General features: G+C 58.3%; 1 protein-coding gene and 1 long non-coding RNA gene across 4 annotated transcripts in view; one reads left to right on the top strand and one right to left on the bottom strand.

Moving 5' to 3' along the window:
• Window positions 1-15446, top strand: part of CATSPERG (cation channel sperm associated auxiliary subunit gamma) — a 39032-nt gene extending 23586 nt beyond the window's left edge. For all 3 annotated transcript variants that reach the window (XM_044989033.1, XM_044989032.1, XM_044989031.1), the window contains 10 exons: window positions 1814-1894; window positions 5317-5373; window positions 7509-7665; window positions 8373-8436; window positions 9369-9467; window positions 10137-10238; window positions 11037-11129; window positions 12094-12193; window positions 13007-13133; window positions 14567-15446. In XM_044989033.1, the coding sequence (XP_044844968.1) occupies window positions 1814-1894; window positions 5317-5373; window positions 7509-7665; window positions 8373-8436; window positions 9369-9467; window positions 10137-10238; window positions 11037-11129; window positions 12094-12193; window positions 13007-13133; window positions 14567-14640 (954 nt within the window). In that variant the 3' untranslated portion in view covers window positions 14641-15446. The remainder of the gene's footprint in view (window positions 1-1813; window positions 1895-5316; window positions 5374-7508; window positions 7666-8372; window positions 8437-9368; window positions 9468-10136; window positions 10239-11036; window positions 11130-12093; window positions 12194-13006; window positions 13134-14566) is intronic.
• Window positions 15447-16269: 823 nt separating this feature from the next.
• On the bottom strand, window positions 16270-20638 carry LOC123350437. Its single transcript, XR_006573760.1, has 3 exons — window positions 20546-20638; window positions 18790-18893; window positions 16270-16718 (listed from the first exon to the last, which is right to left on the bottom strand). It is a non-coding gene; the product is annotated as an uncharacterized LOC123350437 (long non-coding RNA).
• Between the last annotated feature and the right edge of the window lie 1771 nt (window positions 20639-22409).

Raw genomic sequence — 22409 nt, 5'->3', positions numbered from 1 at the left:
CACAGCGCAGTGTGCTCTGACCACACCCCGATCCGCCCCCCATGGGCCCTGGGGGCAGGGAATAGCCACAGCGCAGTGCGCTCTGACCACACCCCAATCCGCCCCCCGTCGGCCCTGGGGGCAGGGAATAGCCACAGCGCCGTGTGCTCTGACCACACCCCGATCCGCCCCCCATGGGCCCTGGGGGCAGGGAATAGCCACAGCGCAGTGTGCTCTGACCACACCCCGATCCGCCCCCCACGGGCCCTGGGGGCAGGGAATAGCCACAGCGCAGTGTGCTCTGACCACACCCCGATCCGCCCCCCATGGGCCCTGGGGGCAGGGAATAGCCACAGCGCAGTGCGCTCTGACCACACCCCAATCCGCCCCCCGTCGGCCCTGGGGGCAGGGAATAGCCACAGCGCCGTGTGCTCTGACCACACCCCGATCCGCCCCCCATGGGCCCTGGGGGCAGGGAATAGCCACAGCGCAGTGTGCTCTGACCACACCCCGATCCGCCCCCCATGGGCCCTGGGGGCAGGGAATAGCCACAGCGCAGTGTGCTCTGACCACACCCCGATCCGCCCCCCATGGGCCCTGGGGGCAGGGAATAGCCACAGCGCAGTGTGCTCTGACCACACCCCGATCCGCCCCCCATGGGCCCTGGGGGCAGGGAATAGCCACAGCGCAGTGTGCTCTGACCACACCCCGATCCGCCCCCCATGGGCCCTGGGGGCAGGGAATAGCCACAGCGCAGTGTGCTCTGACCACACCCCGATCCGCCCCCCATGGGCCCTGGGGGCAGGGAATAGCCACAGCGCAGTGTGCTCTGACCACACCCCGATCCGCCCCCCATGGGCCCTGGGGGCAGGGACTAGCCACAGCGCAGTGTGCTCTGACCACACCCCGATCCGCCCCCCATGGGCCCTGGGGGCAGGGACTAGCCACAGCGCAGTGTGCTCTGACCACACCCCGATCCGCCCCCCATGGGCCCTGGGGGCAGGGACTAGCCACAGCGCAGTGTGCTCTGACCACACCCCGATCCGCCCCCCGTCGGCCCTGGGGGCAGGGACTAGCCACAGCGCAGTGTGCTCTGACCACACCCCGATCCGCCCCCCATGGGCCCTGGGGGCAGGGACTAGCCACAGCGCAGTGTGCTCTGACCACACCCCGATCCGCCCCCCACGGGCCCTGGGGGCAGGGAATAGCCACAGCGCAGTGTGCTCTGACCACACCCCGATCCGCCCCCCATGGGCCCTGGGGGCAGGGAATAGCCACAGCGCAGTGCGCTCTGACCACACCCCGATCCGCCCCCCATGGGCCCTGGGGGCAGGGACTAGCCACAGCGCAGTGCGCTCTGACCACACCCCGATCCGCCCCCCGTCGGCCCTGGGGGCAGGGACTAGCCACAGCGCAGTGTGCTCTGACCACACCCCGGGGGACAAGGGTTGTCGCTCCTGAGAAACCAAACACCGAACCCTTTCATCTGGGCCAGTCCTACGGGGACCCGGACAGGGGGCAGCCGTAGCCTCCATCCACGCCGCCGATCTGCTCCCTACCCTGGGGCCTGGGAGCAGGGCGCGTGCAGACCCCCGAGAGCCGCTCTGCCGGCCAGTAGAGGCGCCCTGCGGAGGGGGTGGGTCTCAGACTATCCCTGCTCACTTGAAGGCCCCTTTATGCTTCAAGAGACGCAAGGCCCCAAAGTTCGATAAACCTCTGACCTTTATTCCGGAGCCCAATCCTCCTCCCAGTGCCCAGAGGGAGCTGGATCAGGCCCTTTCTTCCTCAGTTACGGCGCCAGCCTGACCAGCACCCTGCAAATTCTCCCCACCAGGTGACCATCAGTGACACCGGCCAGTACCCGCAACAGGAGCTGAGTGGGATGAACCTTCTGAAGAGCTCAATGGCTTTGAAGGTAGGCTCAGAGGCTGGACTGCCGCCCAGCAAGGTAGTCAGAGCCACCATGTTATTAGCTCCTCGGCACAACTCGTTTCATTAGGCACGTCCCTGGGTGGTAACAGATGCTGTGCTGGGAAAATCGGCCAAAGGGGTTAACAAGGGGTCTAGGAGGGTTTTCCTCATTGTGCGGGAATGGGGGGCTGGGAGTGACCCATCAGATCACAGGCCAGGTAGCAGCAGATCACTCCGCAGATGGAATTACTTCCGAGCTGATTCATGTTCTCAAAACTGCTTTGGCTGGGGTGGTATCCAGGGAGCTGTATCGATTTATACCAGCTGGGGACCTGGCCCAGTCGCTCCAGATAAAGACAGTGCTGTATGTCAGTGCAAGCTACATCGGGCCAGATGCTGTGTATCGGCCACTGGGAGCCCCCCAGCTCTCAGCTGTCAGGCCTGGGAGCAAGGGCTGTGGGCACGAGAGGGTGGCCAGCATAATCGAGAGCTGCCTCAGAGCGCCAGCCGGTGGTAGGATTGGGGAGAGCGGAAAGACAGAGGAGAGGACTTCCCCGCACACCCTGCACTGCGCACCGCAGGGCCCAGCCCAAGGATCTGGCCCTCTGATTCAAAGCAAACATGCTGACAACTCCCTGTGCCTGGAAGGAGAAGCTTCTGACAAATCTATAAGAGGAGGCCATTGAAAGTCCCTCCGTAACAAGCTCGTTAAATTAGGCCGAGTGACTGAGATTGCCTCACCACCTCGGCTGGAGATTGGATAGAACCCACGCTGAGACAAGTCCCTCCCTGAAGGTTCTGGTTTGATCCAACATCGGAGGAAGTCCATGAGACAGCCTCACCCCAGGGATGGGAGGTGGATAGATAGTGGGATTCTTGGGGAAATAGAGAGACAGAGCCCAGCCTCGAAACAGCCCCGGTATAGGAGCAATTCACCCTCAGATCATCTGTGTGAGATCCGGCTATATAACATAGGTTTACACTGGCTCGCCGGCTCTCCACACGAAGGGGTCTGATTCTGATCTGACACCAGATTGATCCTGATGTCACTGGAATTGCTCCTGATTTAAGCTGCCCTCAGAACCCCCACTGCTGTAATGGCCACAGGGCTCCGTTAGTGCTCTGCCAATGCTGTCGATCCAGAGTAAATACACTGACTTCCATGGATGATACTGGTGTACGCGATGTAAGAACCTAGCCCTCAATACTTAGACATGGAGAAACGATATTGGTGTCCCTTCTGCCCTGTGCGGTTAGCCAAAACCCGGGGGCTTGTGGCTTGCTTCCAGCAGAAGGAGAAATTGACGGTGGTGCAATCCTGTTTATTTACAAACGTCTACCAAGGTTCCTGGTGCCAGCCCAGGGCTCTGTCCACTAGGCCATGCTGCCTTCTAGGATCCAGCTAGGCCGGCCGCCATCATGGCTCCACAGGGTCTGTGCTATGCCCAGGGGCGGCTCTAGGATTTCCGCCGCCCCAAGCAGGGCGGCACACTGCAGGGGGCACTCTAGCGGTTGCCGGTCCTGCGGCTCCGGTGGACCTCCCGCAGGCATGCCTGCGGATGCTCCACCGGAGCCGCGGGAGCAGCGGCCCCTCCGCAGGCACGTCTGCGGGAGGTCTACCAGAGCCGCGGTCCCAGCGGACCTTCCGCAGGCATGCCTGTGGGAGGTCCGCCTGCCGCCCTCCCGCTGGGACGCCGCCCCAAGCGCACGCGTGGCGCGCTGGGGTCTGGAGCTGGCCCTGGCTACGCCCCAGCTTTTAAACAGTCCCTTAGAGGACTCCCATCAGTGGGCCAGATGCCCAAAGGGTCCCATTCTGCCTTCAGTGGAGGCCACACGGCATCTGGGCTCCAGCGCTCCTGCCTCACCGCGGGAGCTCTGCTGGCAAGTCCAACTGAGGCTGACTCCTGGTCAGAGACTCGTGCACTCTGCAGGGACCTGTGCACCTCGGCAGGTGCTCACAGTAACGCCAGGTGGCCTTTTCCAAGCAGAGCCGGGTTCATTAGCCACCCGGAACCCAGCACCGTTCAGTCCTTGGGTTACAGAGAAGCAAAGGCTGAGATATAGTCCACAGCTCCCCTGAGCCATCCTCTCAGTCTCTGTCCCTTTGTCTGTCAGTCCCAGACTCACCCGCCTCTCCTGTTCCAGCCTCCTGTCGCCTCCTGGGCCATTGTCCTCCTGCAGGTCCCTGCTGAGTTCACATGTTCCACCTGCCTGACATCTCGGTTCCTAGTGTTCAGTCCTTGGGGTTCCCGTTGTCTCTTCTCTGTTGCTCTGGGTAGGGTTCAGCCCGTCCTTTAATGACCCTGGGTCCCACCCCAGACAGGCATGTGACACAAACACCTCCATGTCTCCAGCTCTGTCAGGTAAGTCCTTGCCATGCACATCGCTGAGAACAGTATTACAGAAGGGTCCCGCTTCGTCACAGCCTGTGTCTGGCAGCGGCCAACAGCAGAGGAAGGTGTAGGAAACCAGCACTAGCAGGCACAGGATAATCCAGGGGTCGGCAGCCTTCAGAAGTGCTGTGCCGAGTCTTCATTTATTCACTGATTTAAGGTTTCGTGGGCCAGTCATACATTTTAATGTTTTTCGAAGGTCTCTTTTTATAAGTCTGTAATGTAGAACTAAACTATTGTTGTATATAAAGTAAACAAGGTTTTAAAATCATTTAAGAAGCTTCATTTAAAATTAATTAAAATGCAGAGCCCCCTGGACCGGTGGCCAGGACCCGGGCAGTGTGAGTGCCACTGAAAATCAGCTCACGTGCCGCCTTTGGCACCCATGCCATAGGGTGCCTACCCCTGGGATAATCTGTCCCCCACATTAGGTCTCAGGTTTACTAGCCCTTTTTCCAGATCTCTGTTAGCGTGTGCGAGGATAACGCTGGGTGACCTTGTTATCCATATGTACGGCCAGTCTGGCTTAGCTCTTCTCCTCAATGACATCCTGTGGCAAGGAGTTCCACAGTCCGATTACAGTCCAGTGAAAGCCTCAGCTTCTTTCCTGCATTGAGATCTGCTCAGTTCAGGAGGACCGGGGCTATCGGGCTGCTTCTGTGGTTCTCTGCACCTGCACAGCTTCAGGCCCAGCGCAGGTCAGAGCAAGGATCCCGACGGTTCCCACCACGTGCTACCTAGACCTTTCCTCCGGAGTATCAAGTAGTATTGGACATGGCTGGGAGTGGGCTGGCTCCGTGGGCTGATCTGCCAGGGCAGCAGCCAGGATATCAGGTGAGACGGGCCAGTGATGTGATCAAACACAGCAGGAGGCAGGATCCCATGGGCCAATGGGCTCATCCAGCGGGACAAGGAGGCGGGATACAGGACTGGATGGCCCAGTGAGCTTTGACTCCTCTTGTCAGTGACAGGACGATGGACTTTTCATTTGTTTGGTCCTAACAGAAATTCATTTTCGATTTAAACATTCCAGGTTATAAATTCGGCAACAAATTGTTACCACTACACAGCGTCCGGCCCAAAGCTCCAGGTAACTATTGGGTCTGAGCCCCTGGGAAAGGCAAATTAATGAGACTCTTAACATTTTGTTTGGGATAATGGAGCAATGATATCTAATCTGTCTGTCCCCACCCCCCCCTCTGTCTATCTGTCTGTCCCCACACCCCCGCTCTATCCATCTATCCCCATCCACCCCCTCTATCTATCCATCTGTCTATCCCCACACACCCCCTCTATCCATCCATCCCCATCCACCCCCTCTATCTATCCATCTGTCTGTCCCCACACACCCCATCCATCTATCTATCTGTCTATCCCCACACCCCCCTCTATCTATCTGTCTATCCATCCATCTATCCCCACACACCCCCTCTATCTATCCCCACACACCCCCTCTATCTATCTATCCATCCATCCCCATCCACCCCCTCTATCTATCTATCCATCCACCCCCTCTATCTATCTATCCATCCCCATACACCCCCTCTATCTATCTGTCTATCCATCCATCTATCCCCACACACCCCCTCTATCTATCCCCACACACCCCCTCTATCTATCTATCCATCCATCCCCATCCACCCCCTCTATCTATCTATCCATCCCCATATACCCCCTCTATCTATCTGTCTATCCATCCATCTATCCCCACACACCCCCTCTATCTATCCCCATCCACCCCCTCTATCTATCTATCCATCCATCCCCATCCACCCCCTCTATCTATCTATCCATCCACCCCCTCTATCTATCTATCCATCCCCATACACCCCCTCTATCTATCTGTCTATCCATCCATCTATCCCCACACACCCCCTCTATCTATCCCCACACACCCCCTCTATCTATCTATCCATCCATCCCCATCCACCCCCTCTATCTATCTATCCATCCCCATATACCCCCTCTATCTATCTGTCTATCCATCCATCTATCCCCACACACCCCCTCTATCTATCCCCATCCACCCCCTCTATCTATCTATCCATCCATCCCCATCCACCCCCTCTATCTATCTATCTATCCATCCCCATCCACCCCCTCTATCTATCTATCCATCCCCATACACCCCCTCTATCTATCTGTCTATCCATCCATCTATCCCCACACACCCCCTCTATCTATCCCCACACACCCCCTCTATCTATCTATCTATCCATCCCCATCCACCCCCTCTATCTATCTATCCATCCCCATACACCCCCTCTATCTATCTGTCTATCCATCCATCTATCCCCACACACCCCCTCTATCTATCCCCATCCACCCCCTCTATCTATCTGTCTATCCATCCATCTATCCCCACACACCCACTCTATCTATCCCCATACACCCCCTCTATCTATCTATCTATCCATCCCCATACACCCCCTCTATCTATCTGTCTATCCATCCATCTATCCCCACACACCCCCTCTATCTATCCCCATCCACCCCCTCTATCTATCTGTCTATCCATCCATCTATCCCCACACACCCACTCTATCTATCCCCATACACCCCCTCTATCTATCTGTCTATCCATCCCCATCCACCCCCTCTATCTATCTATCCATCCACCCCCTCTATCTATCTGTCTATCCATCCATCTATCCCCACACACCCCCTCTATCTATCTATCCATCCATCCCCATCCACCCCCTCTATCTATCTATCCAGCCATCCCCATCCACCCCCTCTATCTATCTATCCATCCCCATACACCCCCTCTATCTATCTATCCATCCATCCCCATCCACCCCCTCTATCTATCTATCCAGCCATCCCCATCCACCCCCTCTATCTATCTATCCATCCCCATACACCCCCTCTATCTAATCTAATCTAATCTAAAATGCCCCAGCATTTAGTTAACACAGAGTTAGGGTTGCCTAGTGCTGTCTCACGCTCTTTCCAAATGTGGAGAGTAGCTAACCCCCCACCCCCTCCCGTGGTTCCCTTAACTCTGCCCCATTGGAGCAGGCAGTAGCCACTGGGAATGGGTCAGTATGGGGGGGTCGGTACCTTAATGAGCCGACACGAGCATTGGTCGTGTCGCAGTCCGCGGATTGGAACTCCAGCGTTTGGCTGTACGCACTAGACCCCCCCCCGACCATCCCTGGGGCACCTTACAAACGACAGAGGGAACGGGTGTGTCTTTTCCTCGCCCCCTCCCCTCACCTGCAGGGCTATGCCATGGTGCCAATCTTCATTGGCTGCCCCCCGGGCAAGAGGCTGGCCTTCGACATCACCAGAACCCTGAAGTACACCACCAAACAGAACAAGCACTACTTCGACTGCATCCACGAGAACCCAGAGCTGCCGTGCTTCTTCTTTAACGATGGTAAGGAGAGGCAGACGAAGGCGTCCGCACAGGGGGCCAGATCCTGGCTGAGGCCCAGAGACAGATCAAACAGGACCCTGCTGGTAAAACCCCACTTCGCTGGTCTGCCATGGACCCTCGCTTGACCCTTTGGCAGCGGCCGCGGCTGCTGGCTGTCACCGCTGGAGTCTGGGAGATTCGGGAGTAGACGGGGGGCGGAGGGGATCCCGGCTAGATCCTGGCTTGATTCTGATCTGAGCCTCGATTCTTGGTTGTGATCCAAGGCCCGACTGTGGATGTCCTGAGCTGCCCGGAAATCGGCCTCGGTTTGGCTATTCCAGTGTCTGAGAGTCGTGGGGCTGGACTCGGATGCGGCCTGCTGATCTCAGAGCCCTCCATGGAGCAAGGCCACCGCAGCTTCCCCTTAGCCCAGTGCTTCTCTTCTCCAAACTGGCCGGGATCCAGCTGAGATCCCCCCCACTTCCCACCTAGCTGGGTTCCCCCCTTCCATTCCCATCGAGCTGGGATCTAGCGAGAACAACCCCCCTTCCCCCAGCCAGGATGTCGCCGGGATCCCCTTCCACTCGGCCACAGGGGCCGGGCCGGATGGTCTCGCCCGCTGGATGCTGGTTTCTGACCCCAGGCAGCGACCCCTGGGGGTGTCATGCTCTCTGGGGCGAGGTGCACGGTTAGAATTAGGAACTTTGATGTTCTTCTCTTTCCCGCAGTATTTTACCCCTTCTTCTTGATCCAAGACATGGTGACGGGGGACTCGGGACCTTTCATGGGCAGGTGAGCGTTGGGCAGAGCCGCCCCCTTGGCTTTAGCAAAACTCGCCCAGGGCTGGGAGACCGGGCGGGTGAGGTCGTGTCTTTTATGGCTAGTGGAAGAGACGAGCTTTCGGGCTTGCACGGAGCTCTGCTTCAGGCCCCTGCAGGAGCTCTGGGTAAGCACCAGAACTCGCCTCTCTCACCAGCAGAAGTTGGGCCGGTAAAAGATGCTGAGCCACTAGAGGGCGACAAAGACCCAGTAGGCGTTACACCAGGGGTCGGCACCCTCTGGCACGCGGCTCGCCAGGGAAAGCCCCTGCCGGCCGGGCCAGTTTGTTTTCCTGCCGCGTCTGCAGGTTCGGCCGATCGTGGCTCCCGCTGGCCGCGGTTCGCAGGTTCGGCCGATCGTGGCTCCCGCTGGCCGCGGTTCGCAGGTTCGGCCGATCGTGGCTCCCGCTGGCCGCGGTTCGCAGGTTCGGCCGATCGTGGTTCCCACTGGCCGCGGTTCACAGCTCCAGGCCAATGGGGGTTGCGGGAAGCCACGGCCAGGGGCCAGCACATCCCTTGGCCAGCGCCGCTTCCCGCAGCCCCCATTGGCCTGGAGCAGCGAACCGCGGCCAGTGGGAGCTGTGATCAGCTGCGGACGTGGCAGGTAAACAAACTGGCCCGGCCCGCCAGGGTGCTTATCCTGGCGAGGGGGAAGGGGGGGAGTTCTTATCCTGGCGAGCCGCGTGCCAGAGGGTGCCGACCCCTGCGTTACACTGAAGCTACTGGCTTTGCCCTTTGGGGTTGTGGCAACAGCCGTGAAGGCCTGGGGTGAGCGGGGTGAGGAGGGATCCCCCCAGCTGTTTGAGCCGCGTGGCTAGGGGGACCTGCCCCCTTAGCGAGCGAGTTTCTAACTGCTGAGCCCACTGGGCTGGTTTTCACGGCCGCGGGTTCTTTGTTCCGCTGTAGCTACACGCTGAGGATCATTGGCGGAGGGCCGTACTCGGAGAGCAGGATCCGCCCCTACAGCCCGAGCGAAATCCTCGACTATAACACGGCAAACGGCAGGTAGGACACAGCTACCCCCGACGGGGTCTATAACCCCATGGCTGGTGTGGGGAAAGTGACTAGGGAACTGTTCTTTACCCCTTCACAGAGCACACGAACCAGGGGTCACCCGATGGGATTAACGGGCGGCAGGTTTAGAACAAACAGAAGGAGGGATTTCTTCACCTGACGCACCGTCAACCCGTGGAACTCGTGCCAGGCGCTGCACGGATCCTGACCGAGATCGGGCCCCTGCTGCCCCTTGCAGATGTTACTTCTCACACTTTGCTTCTTCTACCTTTCCAGGAGCTGGGGCTGCTGCAGCTGGCCTGGCTGGGTTGCCCTCAACTCCTCCTTGTGTGGGGGATCGAACCGCGGAAGATCCAGGCTTAGCAGAATATGGCTGTGTACCCCAGGGCCTCCTAGCAGGGCAAGGCTGATACGGGTGTTAGCCAGAATCCCCCTCTCACAGCTGGGGTTTCCCCTTCCATCTAGCCAGGGTGGGTTTCAGCAAATCGCCTGCCTGGGGAAGAGAGTTTCAGATCACTCATGTTCTAAATTTTTTCGAGTGGAAATGACTTTTTGTGGAGAACTGTTTAGTAAACTTAGGCCCCTAAAAGGTTTCTTAAAAAAGGTTGAAATGGCCTTAAAACAGATGGATCCGTGACTCTGGACACTTCCTCTCCCCAGCACACCGCTGAGTCTGATCTGGATGAGGGCTAATCGCACAAAACCTGCCCTTACGGATCCCGAAGGCTTCAATGTCTTCTCCGGAACCGACTGTGGGATCAAGTAAGGAAATATCGGAGCTTTCCAGCCCCTTCCCTGCCATTCTCCACCAGGACCTTGCTTGTTCTCTTCTCATCCACTCCGAGCGCGGTTTATGCCCTGAACATTATCGTTGTTCATCTGAAAGGTGCCATCGGGTAGAGCTTTGATCACAGACCGCATTAAAGCCAGCGTCTGTGCAAAGCACTCTCCTGTGGGCTCAGTGGCAGGAGCAATGAAGCCCCATTATGCAGTAGAGATAGCTACAAAGAAAGAGGGAGTGCCCAAGGCAGAGCTCAGCTGTGCGGGAAGTCAGGCTTGCCTGGTTGCCAGCCCAGGGCTAGGACAGCGAGCCTGGGGAAGCAGCTGTGAGTGTGACCCTGGGAGGGAGCAGAGAGACTGGGTTTCTTGGGCACAGAGCCCACCGGAGGGGCAGACTTGGGAATTTCAGAACAGGAAACTGCCTGCGGCTGTTTGAGACGGGACTTTGTGGGAGTCCTTTGCCAATAAACCAAGAATAGACCTGATTCGTATCCTAACCGGAAAAGCCCCAAATATTGGTTACCTGCTCGGGCCGAAGGGGCGCTGTTACGATTCATTTCTATCACGGTAGTGCCTGGAGGCTAGTGCTCCGTTGTGCTGGGCACTGTGCCGACCTGTAACCAGAGACAGCCCCTGCCTCGAACAGCTGAAATGCTTCGCACTGTGCCCGGGGAGGTGCTGGATTCCCAGGGGACAAGAGTGCTAATTGCCGGCACTGAAGGCTGCCCGGCAGGCGGGCCACCCTGGGCCCACGCTCAGGGCGTCTTTCCCCTCCTGTAGGTGGGTCTGTGAGCAGAACTCGCCCTGTTACGATGTGGTTCCCTTAGACCTGACTGCTCCAGATTACTTCTTTTTGGTGGAGGTGTCTAACAGGTGAGCCCCATGTGGCCCTTTAAAGCCCAGGGCATTCGGCGGTGGTGGACGCTGGGTTGCCGATCCTGGCGTCTGTCGACAATAGCCCCTGCCTCTTCTGCAGATCCCAGAGCGACTCGCCCAAGGTCACCCAGCTCTCCTGAGTCCTAGCCCAGAGCTTGATCCACTAGGCCACACTGTACATCTCAGGCTCCATCTCCTGGACCAGCACCTCATCTGGAACAAGTCGGAGCAGCCTCAGGGCTGCTCCAACTCACGCTTCCTAGGGGATGTTGTGGGCTGCTCTGGCAACGATACGGGCCCTTGGAGTGGGTGGAAGTGGCCCCTGGAGATCACCCTTGTGCAAAGGGCTTCCTCTGCTGGCTTTGCCTTCAGCCCGTCCCAGTGGGTGTGTCGGGGTGGGCATGGCCAGACCACCCTCGGCTGCAGCTGTTCTCTGCTCCTCAGGGTCTTGGGATGTGGAGGATAAACTAGAGCAACCTCGAGGCTGCTCTAACTTAAACTGGAGGGCAGGCCCCTGCACAGCCCTGTAATACAGAGAGCACAACAGGGGCTTAAACCCACCTTTGCCCCCTGTCCCAAGTCCAGGAATGGAGTAACCAAGAGTCTAGCGTTAAATGTCCCCCCTGCTGATCTCCCCCAGCACCGTATCCAGAGCCTGGCTCTGACCCCCCGCCAGGAATCTCTCTCTCCATGGCCTGGCCATCCTTGGCTTGTTAAGAGCTCTTGCAAACCCATTTGTAAGCCACGGCTGCGAAGGCAGCGCAAGGGACCCTGGGATGCCTACCCTCACTGTCCCGCGCGGAATGGGACGCGGCGGGCGGAGGCCGGCCTTGGGATGCCCGGCTGCTTGTCCCAGGGGCGGCCACGCTCGCCCGAGACGGCTGCGTGGCTTGAATGATGGTGACGGCTGCCCCGGCGACGGGGCTGCCTGCGCCCTGAGCCCCCGGGTCCGTCCCCGCAGGGCTGTGGACAAGAGCACCTACTGCGACTACGACCTGGAGTTTGTGATCCACATTCACGGCTTGCGGCTCAGCCCCTCCCGGGCAATCGCCTTTATGAAGGTACGGCGGGAACGGGACATGGAAGGTGATCCGGGGCCCTGACCCCGCTCACGCTAACCAGCAGGATTGTCACGCCGTCTCCAGGGACTGGGGTAGGGAGGCCAGCCGGCAGGCGGGAACCACGCTGGCCCCCGTGTCGGGGCACAAAGCTTTTCCTGGCGATGGCTAGGGGCTGTGGCCTGTACGCGCTAGTCACCGCAGAGGGGCAGCTGGAATGACGGCCAAGGCACAAGGTGGGACAAACCTGGCAGCCGGGCCACACTGGGAACAGAACCTGACACCTAGCATCCCCGCTCTACCCACTAGGCTCCACTCCTTTCCCAGAGCTGGGATAGAACCCAGGAGTCCTGACACCCAGCACCCCGCTTTACCCACTAGGCTCCACTCCTTTCCCAGAGCTGGGATAGAACCCAGGAGTCCTGACACCCAGCACCCCCCTTTACCCACTAGGCTCCACTCCTTTCCCAGAGCTGGGATAGAACCCAGGAGTCCTGACACCCAGCACCCCGCTTTACCCACTAGGCTCCACTCCTTTCCCAGAGCTGGGATAGAACCCAGGAGTCTTGACACCCAGCACTCCTGCCCATGTGCCCTGCTGCTCTAACCACTAGACAGTACTCTCCTCCCAGAGCTGGGATAGAACCCAGGAGTCCTGCCTCCACCTGCTAAACCAGACTCCGCCTACTCCCAATCCCAGCGCTCTCCAGGTGCCAGCCGGACGAGCCTCCCCAGGTGCCGTTGTCTCAAAGGAACCGGAGTCCTCCATAGCTGCAGGCGGGGTAATGGTACGTCTCCCCCTGCTTTTCCCCGCAGATTTCCATGGCCGTTCTCACCGGCATTGTCTTCTTGTACGTCCTCCACCAAGTCCTGGGGCCCGTGATCGGGGCCGGCTGCACCCGACTCATCCAAAGGTTTGAGGAGTCCCTGGCTGTTCGCACAGGTGAGCTGCTGCTCCCCACCCCCCGGGGCCTCTTAGGAGAGCTCAGCCGACCGAGCTGCCCCCCCAGCCATGGTTAGACTGCTGAGTGGGGACAGCGTGACTATCCCATGGGGTTAACAACACCCCCAGCCACCCACCCCTGCTTCTAACCCACCCCGAGGGGTCAGCTAGCCCCGGTCATAACCCACCCCCCAGCTGGGCCAGCGAGCCCGGTTCTAACCCATCCCCCAGCTGGGCCAGCGAGCCCGGGTTCTAACCCACCCCCCAGCTGGGCCGGCGAGCCCGGGTTCTAACCCACCCCCCAGCTGGGCCGGCGAGCCCGGTTCTAACCCATCCCCAGCTGGGCCGGCTAGTCCGGTTCTAACCCCTCCCCCAGCTGGGCCGGCGAGCCCGGTTCTAAACCCTCCCCCAGCTGGGCCGGCGAGCCCGGTTCTAACCCCTCCCCGAGCTGGGCCGGCTAGCCCGGGTTCTAACCCACCCCCCAGCTGGGCCGGTGAGCCCGGGTTCTAACCCACCCCCCAGCTGGGCCGGCGAGCCCGGGTTCTAACCCATCCCCAGCTGGGCCGGCTAGCCCGGTTCTAACCCATCCCCCAGCTGGGCCGGCGAGCCCGGGTTCTAACCCACCCCCCAGCTGGGCCGGCGAGCCCGGTTCTAACCCATCCCCAGCTGGGCCGGCTAGTCCGGTTCTAACCCACCCCACAGCTGGGCCGGCGAGCCCGGTTCTAAACCCTCCCCCAGCTGGGCCGGCTAGCCCGGTTCTAACCCATCCCCCAGCTGGGCCGGCTAGCCCGGTCATAACCCACCCCCCAGCTGGGCCGGCGAGCCCGGTTCTAACCCACCCCCCAGCTGGGCCGGCGAGCCCGGTTCTAAACCCTCCCCCAGCTGGGCCGGCTAGCCCGGGTTCTAACCCACCCCCCAGCTGGGCCGGCTAGCCCGGTTCTAACCCATCCCCCAGCTGGGCCGGCGAGCCCTGTTCTAACCCACCCCCGAGCTGGGCCGGCTAGCCCGGTTCTAACCCACCCCCCAGCTGGGCCCGCTAGCCCCGGTCATAACCCACCCCCCAGCTGGGCCAGCGAGCCTGGGTTCTAACCTGCCCCCCAGCCAGCCACCCACCCCCGATTCTAACGCACCGTGAGGAGTCATCTAGCCCCGGTCATAACCCATCCCCCAGCTGGGCCAGCTAGCCCGGGTTCTAACCTGCCCCCCAGCCACCCACCCCCAGCCAGCTCCCGGCCCGGTTCTAACCCCGGTTCTGGCTGCCCCCCGGGGAAGACCCTGGGTTAGCTGAGCAGTGTCGGTGGATGCCTACGCTGGGCCCTGGTATGCTGGGGTGTGACAGCCCTGCTGCCTGTCACTGTCACGGACACAGATGTCACTGCCTTCCCCTCGCTGCCCACCAGCTGTTCCAACTCTGCCTTGCTCTGCTCTTCCAGAGTCCACCATCACCTTCTCCGGCTCTTCCTCCATCCAGAGCCAGGGGAGCTCCCACCACACGTCCGCCTTGTAGACCTGCATCAGCGGCAACGGCCACCTGCCCCGGCGCAGCACGGAAGAACTGGCCCCCCAGCATCCCATCATCCCCATCGCGAGTCCCAGCCTGTATCCAAATGTTCCTTCCCTCTCCGCGGTCCCCGGCAGCCCACGAGCCCCCCGCTTCCTCCCCTGCTCCCTGCGTCGGGCCAGGACCTTTGTCAGCGACTTGGCTGACGAGTCCAGGCAGGCTAGACCCAAGCCGTGGTGGGCTTGCTATTGCTCCGCTCTGGCACCGCTCTGCGGCTTGTCCTGGCCAAAGCAGGGGGGATCAGGGCTTTCCACAGTAGCCCTGGAGCAAACGAGTCAGTCAGAACGATAAGGACCTGAACCCACAGGGCGTTGCTCTAAACGCCTCAGCCAGGCTCAGCTCAGCGGAGGACGGCGGCCGGCCTTTCCCAGTCCAGCAGGAACAGGAGCTCCAGTTCGCTGCCCCCGGCCTTATCCGTGATGGTACCCAAGCTCCAGGCATGATCGGAAGGGCAGCGAGCGGCCGTCCGCCGCGCCAGTCTGAGCAGGATCAGGAGCTCCCGCGCGGTGAGTGGGACCTTTGGATACAGGAATTCCCGTGGCGAAATCTCTCGCTTTGCTGAACGAATGAAAATCTTCCCGTCTCCTTCCGGTTCCTTTTGCATTTCGCAGCCTTTAGCAGCACGGCAAGGGGAGGCAGGTTGTTTCTGCGGGTGAGTGCAGGAGCGTTTGCTTAGCTGGTCCCTGCGCCAGGCTCCATGGGCCTCACGTCTTATTTCGGATGTTCAGTAAATGCCCTTGTTGTCTGGGAGCTGATCCCGAGTTGGGGAGTTGAATCTCTTGCTTCCCCCAGAACTGGCGCCGACCACTCCAGGGGAAATGCTCTGCCCTGGGCTCTCTGATCTCCATGCTCCCTGATGGTCTAAGGGACGGATCCCCAGCTGATGTAACTCAGCATCTCTCTCTTGGGGTTAATGGGCGAGATCCCCAGCTGGCGTCAAGCGGATATTTACACCTGCCATGGAGCTGGCCGAGAGGCTGGCTGCGTCCCCGAGGAGCAATGCCGGGGGGGTAAATTCACCAGCCAAGCCGACATTTTCCCACCCAGACCTTTCTAGCTCTGGGTAGGTTTCTTTCTCGGTAGGAGATTGGGAGCCAGGACTCCTGGGTCCATCCCATGTTCTGCCACCAACTCACTGAGCTCACTCCTCGGGGGTGGGGGGCTTTGTGCTGCCCAGGATCCTACCCTGACATAGGGAGAGCCCTAGGGTAGGGTGGCAACAAGGTGGCCCTATGCCACCCTTCCCCCTTCCGGGAGGAGCATGCTGAGATGGGGGCCCCGTCTGGGATGTGATCCACCGCTGGCATAACTAAGAGCAGCCCTGAGGCTGCTGTAAGTTACACCCTGAGCTGGTACCGGGCCAGCTGCGGGGAGCAGAAAGGTGGCTTAAAACCACTCCCCCCCCATCTCCTGGGCTTCAAGGAGTGTAAATTCAGCCCACCTGGGGTTTATTAACACCACCTCTCACATAGCACTTTTCCTCAGTAGAGCCAGAGCATTACACCCATTTTACAGATGGGGAAACTGAGGCACAGAAAGAAGCTGCAGCCTGCCCAGGGTCATCCAGCGGGCCAAGCCAGGAATAGACACCTGCTTTCCTGAAGCCCAGGCGAGCCCGCGACCTGCTCGGCCACCCGCCTGCGCCGCATACCCTGCCCTTCGCTGGGGAGGAAACAGCTGGCTGTATCTCTGCCGCGGTGCTTTCACAGCAAGGATAAGAGGCAGCTCCCGTTGCAATGTCCTGCTGATAAACACGCATCGCAGCCTCCTCTCCGCGCTGCCAGGATTATCTCCCTGCGGCAGCAGCCTAGCGTCGCCGGTGCGGTCCAGCCCTGACCCCAGAGACGCGGCTCTCCATTCAGCCGCCTCTGTCAGTCCCGGCCTCCTTTTGATCAGGAGCTGCCATTTATCGTCCTCGCTGAGAGATAAAGGGAGCTGCTGTCAGCCCAGCGGCCGGTTTCTTCTGTTTCTGGGCTGGCTTTTCAGCTGTAGAGACTAAGAAGCCAGCCAGGTCTGAATTCCCACTGGAAGAAACAAAAGGCAAGAGGACAAACAGAGCCCCGCAGACGGACTGTAAGATCTCAACCACCCCCCCCAGTGCCTCCCCTCCCAAAGCGCGTCACACCCAGGGCCCACCACTGAAACAGTCACAATGATGCAGCTGCCTCTGGGGCAGGACACGGCAGCTGTTTAGAACAGCCACGCCGAAAACCCCGCGGGACAGCAAGCGGAGAAGAGTTGCATCTACAGTGGAAACTGCCAGGAGGGAATTCAGGGAGGCAGAAACGGAATTAGCCGAGCTGGGATTGGGCCAGGCGGGAAGGGTTCAGTGTTGCTTAGGGGTTAGAGGGATGGGTAGTGGTTAGAGCAGGGCAGCTGAGAAGCAGGACGCCTGGGTTCTCTTTGAACGAGGGCAGATCCCTGGGCTAGACACTATTTACCTTGCGTGGCCACCGGGGCCAGGGTCGAGTGAGAGGGGAACAAGTGGCGAATGCTGCCTGGGTGACATTTTACAGCCCGGAGCACTGGGGTGAACGGCTGGATTGGGTGCCGGAGAACGGAGAAACTGCCTCTGGGTGGCAAGTACAATGGACCTGGTCACTCCCGGGGCCGGATACTGGGCTGGGAGATTTGTATGTTTCACATCCCCGCTGCAGGAAGTTACAGCAGTGAAGGGGGTTCCCCTGGGCTTTGCTGGCTGCAGAGTCACGCACCATCTGGGCCCCATTGCCACCATAAATGCTCCAGCATGTGCTATAAATAGGTGATTAGCACTAATGGCCCTCGTTAGGGGTAATTAGCCCAGCCAGGGAAAGCACAGAACTATGTCCTTTTGTGAACTCCTGTGGGCTCCTTTGGAGGATGTTGAAGAATTGGCCTGGTTGAGCCAGGTACGGCATTTCCGGCGTGTCACACTAAGGTCCCTTCATGCTCTCGCAACTAAGGAAGGGGAGTGGGGTCTAGTGGTTAGAGCAGGGTGGGTCTGGGAGCTGGGGCTTCTGGGTTCTCTCTCTGGCTCTGAAAGGGGAGTGGGCTCTAGTCAGGAGAAGGGAGGGGGCTGGGAGTCGGGACTCCTGAGTTTTATTCCTCGCTTTGGCACCAGACTCGCAGTGTGGATTTCTGGCTGGTGACATCCCTGCTCTGTCCCTCAGTTTCCCATCTTTAAAGTGCCCCCTCCCCCTTTCGAGTCCACTGTTGGGTAAAGATGATCCTGGGCAAAAACACTAGATCCCAGCCCCCCTGAAACGTAGGGGAGTTTACACGCTGGCTTTACGGCTCGGGTCCTGCTCTCGCTGAGAACTCAGGGCTTGTCTACATGCGGAAACTTCCCGATATAATGAGACCACTGTAGTTACAGGCTGGTCTAACTCTTATGCTGGGCTGAGAGCCGTTTCCCGGCTTAGCTTCTGTTGCTTTACTGGTATCACGTCTCTTCTTTTCCTGGCTTAGTCCCATCTCAGTGGGGTTGGCTCTGCAAGTCCTTCTACTCCAGCCAGTCCGTCTGGATGCATTGCCTCCGAAACACCACAGCCCAGTCATACTGCTGTAACTCGGCTGGTAAATTTCCCCGTGTGGACAAGCCCTTAATCAACGCTGGCAGGCTCTCAAATGAGGAGGCACCCCAGAGGTGGCTGCATTTGATCCCTGTATAAACAGCTGCCCAGTTCCACCCCAGAGACAGCTGCAATTCAGTGCTGGGTGAAGGATCCCTGAATAAACAGCTGCTACATCCCACTGCAGAGGTAACTGCACCTCGGTGCTGGGTGAGGGGCCTTGTATAAATAGCTGTTGTACCACACTCCAGAGTCAGCCGCATCTCGGTGTAGAATTTTTGGGCTGAAAACACTATATATGTGTTATATGGATTATTTTAGGGATCAGGGTGCTGGAAAAACAGATGAGATGTTTCTCCTATGGCCTCTTACTGGGCAGTCTGACACAAAGCCTCTATTAGAAGAGAAAAAACCCACCCCACCAATCTCCAATTAGCCCAGATTCTTCTGTTTCCATCAGGGTTACAAGCCCCCTTTCTTTCCACCCGGCGTCCTTCATTCTCCGCTAATTCCATGTGACACCCGTGGCAAAAAAAACTACCTTAAAAACAGACGATTTTTCCTGCTTTAATTGGGGACACTTCTTCCCTTAATTCTCTTTAATTAAACAAATTGGCTCCAGCCTCCAGCAATTGCCCAGCTAACCTAGAAATGGGAGGCGAAAGGTTAATTGCGGCTAAAAATAGCTTTCTAGAAAGAACTTCATGGGGAGGAGCAAAAATCTAATAAATTATTTCTTAACTTGCTGCGGGAAGGAGCCGGGAGGTGAACCCGAAGTTTGGGGAGCCGGCAGCACCCCCGATTCATCGCGTCTTTACCCTGCCTTTTGGCAGAGCTCAGTTCCATTTCGGAGTGCGGGGGAAGTTAGGGGAGACGAGGAGATTTTTCAGATGCGCCATCTTCGGCTTCGCGTTGGTGTAACGCCGGCAGGGGGGTGGGTCCCTGACCAGGCGTTTATCCCAACACAGCCTCTCGTGGGATTTACCGGAGCAGTATCTCCTAGTGGGTAGAGCGGTAGGCCTCAGGCGGTCCCTTCCCCATCTGTGAAAGGGGGCCGTGCGGGTGGGAAGCGCTCTCCAGGAGCAAGGGCTGGGTGCAGTTCTACTGCCATAGCTTGTTTCTCTGCTCAGATAGGAATAATTTTTCCCAGTCCAGACAAAACTCGTGGTGTCTGTGCGTTTAGGGAGACCCCTTATTTGGTGTCAGAGCCGCGTGCTTGGCGTTAGCTGGAACCCTTCCTACGATCAACTGAAGCTAAACCAAAACATATCGTCACCTCCATGGGAGAGGCCCGGCTCCTTGGCCCTGCGCCACCCGCCAAGTATTCTTGGCAGAGGGCCCCTGGCTTGGTGCTTAGGCCTAGATCCTCAAAGGGATTGAGCCACCGAACTCCCAGTGGTTTCAGTTAACCACCTGCTAGGATCCAAGCCGTTGTGTCCACATGGCGTCAGGTTGCACTGGCCAAGGCGTGTTGCACAGGGGGTTGGGCACAAGGGTGGAGGGGGAAATCAGTGCTGAGGACTGGGGAATGCCTGCCCCCCCCCCACCCAGTTTAAACCCAAATCTTCCCTTCAGGGCTCCCTGCGATCCAAGCGCCCCCCATCGGCCGAGCCAGGCCCGGCTCTGCTCAGCTCGACGGCGCGTCTCTGCCCCCGTCCAAGCACCTCGTCCAGGGCCAAAAGCCATTTTCTGCCTCCGCCCGTGTCCTCGCCTGGATCTTGGGGGGGGGGGGGGTCAGTGCTGACATTGGCCCAGTAGAGGGCGCCACCAAACCACAGATAAGTGCCCTGCCCCTGTCCCTAGCTGTGATGGGGTTTGGGAACAGGGGACCCCAGGGGAGCTGTGTGTCCTCAGCCCTCTTGTCCCAGGGCCTGTGAACAGGGTGAGAGCTCCACCGAGCACCGTCTGATTTCTTACCTCGCCCGTGCCCGGTACCATTCTTCTGGGAAACCTCGACAAACAGCCAGGCCAAGCAGTCTGGCGCAGTGGGTAGATCACTGGCCGGGGGGGTCAGGACACCTGGGTCCAGTTCCTGGCTCTATTGGGTGACGTCGGGTAACTTACTTCCCCGCTCTGTGCCTCAGTTTCCCCTCCCACCCTTTTAGATTGTGAGCTCTTTGGGAAAGGGACTGTCTCTCCCTCTGTGCGTGTGCAGCGCCTGGCACAGTGGGAGGCCTCCATCTCGGTCAGGGTCTGTGCAGCGCTTGGCACAACGGGGTCCTGATCTCAGTCGGGGTCTGTGTATCACCCACCAAAATTGGGCCCCGATTCCAGCTGGTACCTGTACATCCTCTCACCATGACAGATCTCAGTATCTTCCTGGTTCTGTGTGGTGTTTTACATGGCCCAGTCAGGAGGTCGGGATATCGTGTGTGGATGCGGTAACTAGGTAGGTAGCAGAAAATGACCTGGACTTGGTTGTTGCTATGGTGCATGTCATGGCAACTGCAGGGGATAGAACCCAGATCATCCTGCTGCAGAAGTACAGGCTTTGTGTGAAAGGAGGATCCCACGAAGGTAGCAGTATAGGGCATATGAGACATGCAGAGGACTTCTCATTCCAGCCAGCAGAGGGCAGTGAATGAAATGTCACTTGGACAGTGGCTAAGTTGAATTTTAAATGGAAAAAAGGAAATTTTCAGACACATTTGTGCGAAATTCCCCCCCTGTCCCCATTTTCCAACAGAACTGGTTGAAATAGGCTGAATTTTGAGAAACAAATTCCCAATTTTGATTTTTTTTCTGAACTTTCGGGAAACTTAAAAAAAAATTCAAATCTGGGCAGAGTTTAATTCCTCTCCCCTCCCAAATTTAGGAAATTTTTAAAAAATCCTGAATTTGACAAAATTTCAATTCAGATTTTTGGGTTTGGGAAATTTTTTTTAAAAAATCCAAATTTGGACAGAATTCCCAAAACTCTTTTTTGGGGAAAACCAGAGATCAATTTCATCAACACCCTCCCACTGCTAATTTCCCTCTCCACTGTGTCTTTTTTTTTTTTTTACCTGCCCTACTAATGGTAGTTAACATCCATAGATCTCAAAGCACGTTAAGAAAGGCCCTGTCCCCATTTGACAGACGGGAAAACTCACGCACAGAAAGGGGTTTGCTCAACGGCACCCAAGCAGGCCAGAGTGAGGAATAGAACCCCAAATCTCCTGAGTCATAGACCGGTGCTGTACCCAGTAGGCAACACTACCTCTCTGATTCCAGCTTCATTTAGAGAGCTTAGGGTCAGATTAGAATTGTACTTGTGGGGGTTGGGACGGATGGAGCAGCCTTGGTGGTTTATGCAGCAAGATCCCTGCGTTGATTTGTTTGCCTCTTTTTGGAATCCTTCGCCAGCCCCACCCTGCTAATCTGAGTCTATAAAATCTGTTGGAAATGATTGTGCCAGAGCCTCTGATGAAAGTCTCATTAAGCAGATTAGTCTGTGATGCTCCGAGCTGCGGGGCGGGAATGAACACACGGTGCTGCTTGGAGCACCGCGTCTCTGGGGACCGGATCCGAAAGCTGCTGCTAAAGTTTTCAAACCTGGGTGCTTAAAAGGGGGCGGGGCTGGGCCGCAGGGAAGCTGGGCTCCGTGCGTGGGTGTGGGGGTGATCCCATCCCATGGAATGCCCCCCCCCCCCCGGAAGCCTGGGGTTGTGAGACACGCAGGGAATCCATCTGTAAATTCTGCCTGCGCGGGCCGTCTCTCTGGGTGAGTGCCGCCCCGGGGCAAGGTGGGGCCTGATCTCAGCTGGCACTTGTGCCATACAACCGCTCCTAACAGACCTGTGGCCATAGGTGGCTGGTGATTTTTACGGGAGCCCCATCTGAGTTGCCGTAAAGGGGCCTGACTTTCCGAGGGCGGGTGCTGGGCACTTTCTGAACCTCAGGCCACTTTCAGGCATTTCAAGTCCCCCCCCCCCCCCCAAAAGCAGAGGCACTCAGAATTGCTTGTTGCTCTCGAAATGGGAGCCATGGGAACTAAAGGTGAATCTCCAGAATCTGGGCAGCAGTAGAGGCACTAGGACACACAGGGAGGAGAGGTTCTGGGTGCATCTGGTAGAAGCACAATTCAGTGCAAACTGGAAGGATTGGAGGCAGGGGAATAAAAGCCAAGGAAACCACAGGTACAATTCTTCAAAGATCTTTCAGGGAGAAGCGGCGGAACAT

Source organism: Mauremys mutica, chromosome 15 (genome assembly GCF_020497125.1).
Source record: "Mauremys mutica isolate MM-2020 ecotype Southern chromosome 15, ASM2049712v1, whole genome shotgun sequence".
Lineage (NCBI taxonomy): Eukaryota > Metazoa > Chordata > Testudines > Geoemydidae > Mauremys > Mauremys mutica.
Note: the sequence above shows the minus strand (reverse complement) of the source record. Positions and strands in the feature narration are given on the sequence as shown.